This window comes from Octopus bimaculoides, chromosome 20 (assembly GCF_001194135.2).
Source record: "Octopus bimaculoides isolate UCB-OBI-ISO-001 chromosome 20, ASM119413v2, whole genome shotgun sequence".
Classification (NCBI taxonomy): domain Eukaryota; kingdom Metazoa; phylum Mollusca; class Cephalopoda; order Octopoda; family Octopodidae; genus Octopus; species Octopus bimaculoides.
In genome coordinates this window covers 15,462,312-15,465,411 of record NC_069000.1, presented here as the reverse complement: position 1 = coordinate 15,465,411, position 3,100 = coordinate 15,462,312, and the positions used below count along the sequence as shown (strand labels likewise).

The 3,100-nt window shown below is 38.5% G+C and overlaps 1 protein-coding gene across 1 annotated transcript in view; it reads left to right on the top strand.

The window, feature by feature from the left end:
* LOC106880476 (ankyrin repeat and SOCS box protein 3) overlaps window positions 1–3,100 on the top strand; it is a 12,896-nt gene that overhangs the window by 4,393 nt on the left and 5,403 nt on the right. The window contains exon 3 of the mRNA XM_014930416.2: window positions 344–496. Within this exon, the coding sequence (XP_014785902.1) occupies window positions 344–496 (153 nt within the window). The remainder of the gene's footprint in view (window positions 1–343; window positions 497–3,100) is intronic.

Below are 3,100 nucleotides of genomic sequence, written 5' to 3'. Positions count from 1 at the left end.
TATATATATATATGTATGTGTGTTTGTGTTTGTCCCTCCACCATCGCTTGACAACCGATGCTGGTGTGCTTACGTCCCCGTAACTTAGCGGTTCAGCAAAAAGAGACCGATAGAATAAGTACTAGGCTTGCAAAGAATAAGTCCTGGGGTCGATTTGCTTGACTAAAGGTGGTGCTCCAGCATGGCCACAGTCAAATGACTGAAACAAGTAAAAGAGTATATGTTGCATGGCTGAATGGTTATGGAATTGCACTCTTGATTACAAGATTGTTGTTTCAATTCCAAGACTGAGTTGTGTTTATGTATATTTAAATCTTTTTTTTTTTTTTTTCTCTCAATTTAGGAAAAGTGGATGTTAATGTACAAAGCTTTGCTGGTGAAACTCCCCTCCTTCTAGCTGCGCGTAAAGGACACTATCAGTGTGTTTCTGCATTGTTGCATTGTGGAGCAGATCCAAATCTAACAACACCTGAAGGTCTCAGTCCACTGTGGGAAGGTAAATATTGCTAAATATTCTCCACTATGCCTGCAATCTATGCAAAGTCTACAACATTTAGTTTAGTTATTGTTGTTTAGCATCTGGTCATCTCTGGTCATGCTGACACTATGGTCAAAAGCAGTCCGACTGTGACCCTCCTATCTTTCTTCTGTGCATCCTTTGGTCACATGTAGTTTTCGTTTCAAACATTTGGATGTGACTAGGGACAGATTTAACTGTTATTTCTTGCAGGTCAAAGTTTTTTTTTTATTAGTTTGTTTTTAAATTGAGCATGGAGCATTTTAAGTGAAGGCGCGTGGCTTAGTGGTTAGGGTGTTGGCATCATGATCGTAAGATTGTGGTTTCGATTCCTGGACCGGGCGACGTGTTGTGTTCTTGAGCAAAACACTTCATTTCACGTTGCTCCAATCCACTCAGCTGGCAAAAATGAGTAACGCTGCGATGGACTGACATCCCGTCCAGCTGGGGAACACATACGCCATAAAAACCGGGAAACTGGGCCCATGAGCCTGGTTAGGCTTTTAAAGGGCGCATTTATTATTATTTATGGAACATTTAAGCTTTGCTCTGAGCAGTTTAGGTTTGAGCATAAGTACACTGACTTCATTGAGTATTCAGGATTTCAGCCTTGAAAGAGAGAGGACTGCAGACAACAACCATAAAGACTTGAAGTATCTTGCTGATGTGCTAATATCAGAATCCTCAAGGAGTTACTCTGTTTCTTGGAACCTCATTAAGGAACCATGAAAATATATCTTTAGCATAATTTATCCTACAGTCAACTAACATGTCAGACTGAACTGATACGATACCCAATGTACCTTGGCTCTATGGTGCCTCAACCATTCAGGAGGTTGCATTGCAGACAACAGCACAGAACGTGGCAACAGTAGGTTATCCAAGTGTCATGACCTGGATGTGGCACAGCCCCCCCCTAAGAGTGTAGTGTGTTAAGGTCCAGAACACTTGCATAAGATAGTGGTGAGCTTCTCTAAAGAGCTTCTACTGTTCAGCTCTCCTTACAGTTTCTTACAACTACTAAGCAGTATTTTATATAAGATTAATGTTACAGACAATGTAGCAATAAACCATAATTAAATGGTTTGCATGAATTGTTCAGTCTTGTTATAAAAGAATGTAAAATGAAAGTGAAATTAAGGGGAAGTGTCACGTAATTGGTTGCTGCTTTGACTAATACTGCTCGCGAAAAAAAAATAAAAGGGAGATAACTCTAATTAGTGGTTATAACTCGTTGAACTCGATCATTCCTTGGAGAGAAGTCGTAAAATAAGTACGAGACTGCAATTGATATAATTAATAAAAAATAAAATTTTGAAAGCAGTGCCCCAACATGTCCAATCCACTGGTTGAAACATCATACTTCTTGTATACCTTAGCTCATTCATTTTTTTCAACTCACTTGCGTTCAGGCATTCAGATTATTTCAACTGTCCTTGCTATATTGTGAGCTGGCTATATACTATCATCGTTAATTTTTTTTTCAAAGTTATTTATATCTGAAGGCTACTCGTGAGTTCAATTCCCGGCTACGCATTGTGTCCTTGAGCAAGACACTTTATTTCACGTTTCTCCAGTCCACTCAGCTGGCAAAAACGAGGAATACCTGTAATTCGAAGGGCCAGCCTTGTCACAATCTGTGTCATGCTGAATCTCCCTGAGAACTATGTTAGGGGTACACGTGTCTGTGGAGTGCTCAGCCACATGTATGTTAATTTCATGAACAGTCTGTTCCATTGATCTGATCAACTGGAACCCTCATCGTCATAACCAACGGAGTGCCAGTTGCTCCTCACAGAAATATTGTTGCTGTTGGATGTCTACACTCTCAATTATCCTTAAAGCACATGTTGTACAAAGATGATGTTCAGGAGGATTTTCAAGGAAGGAGTTATTAATTTCCAACTAATATGTTGTTCATTGTTGTTAACAACAATGAACAACAAATTAGTCGGAAATTAATAATTTAAATATTTTTTTCTATTATTAACCTTGTGTTAGGAACATAACAGAAGGTTCTTATATAAAATTATGATGGAAAGTTTTAATTCAAATATAAACATTTTGAAACAACCAGTTTTGTATCATAATACCAAATGTTGTCTGATGTGGGTTGATATGAAATTATAATTATATAGTGAAATAGGTGAGTCCAAAGAAAGGTATGTTGGGCTATGTTTAAAAATGGTAATGCAAAAAGATCAAACATTGGAGTACACACTCATCTCTCTCCAGTGAAAACTTCTACTCAAATTGTTTGAAATCTCTTCTTCTTAGCATAAAATTTATTTCAGTTTATTGCATTATAGGCACATGCATGGCTGTGTGGTAAGAAGCTTGCTTCCCAGCTACATGGTTCCAGGTTCAGTCCCATTGCATGGCACCTCGAGCAAGTGTATTTTACTATAGCCTTGGGCCAACCAAAGCCTCACGAGTGGATTTGGTAGATGGAAACTAAAAGAAGCCCTTGTATATATTTGTGTGTCTGTGTGTGTGTGTGTGTATTTGTATATATTTGTGTGTGTCCGTGTTTGCTCCCCCCCCCAAAAAAAAAAATGCTTGACAACCAATGTTGGTGTATCT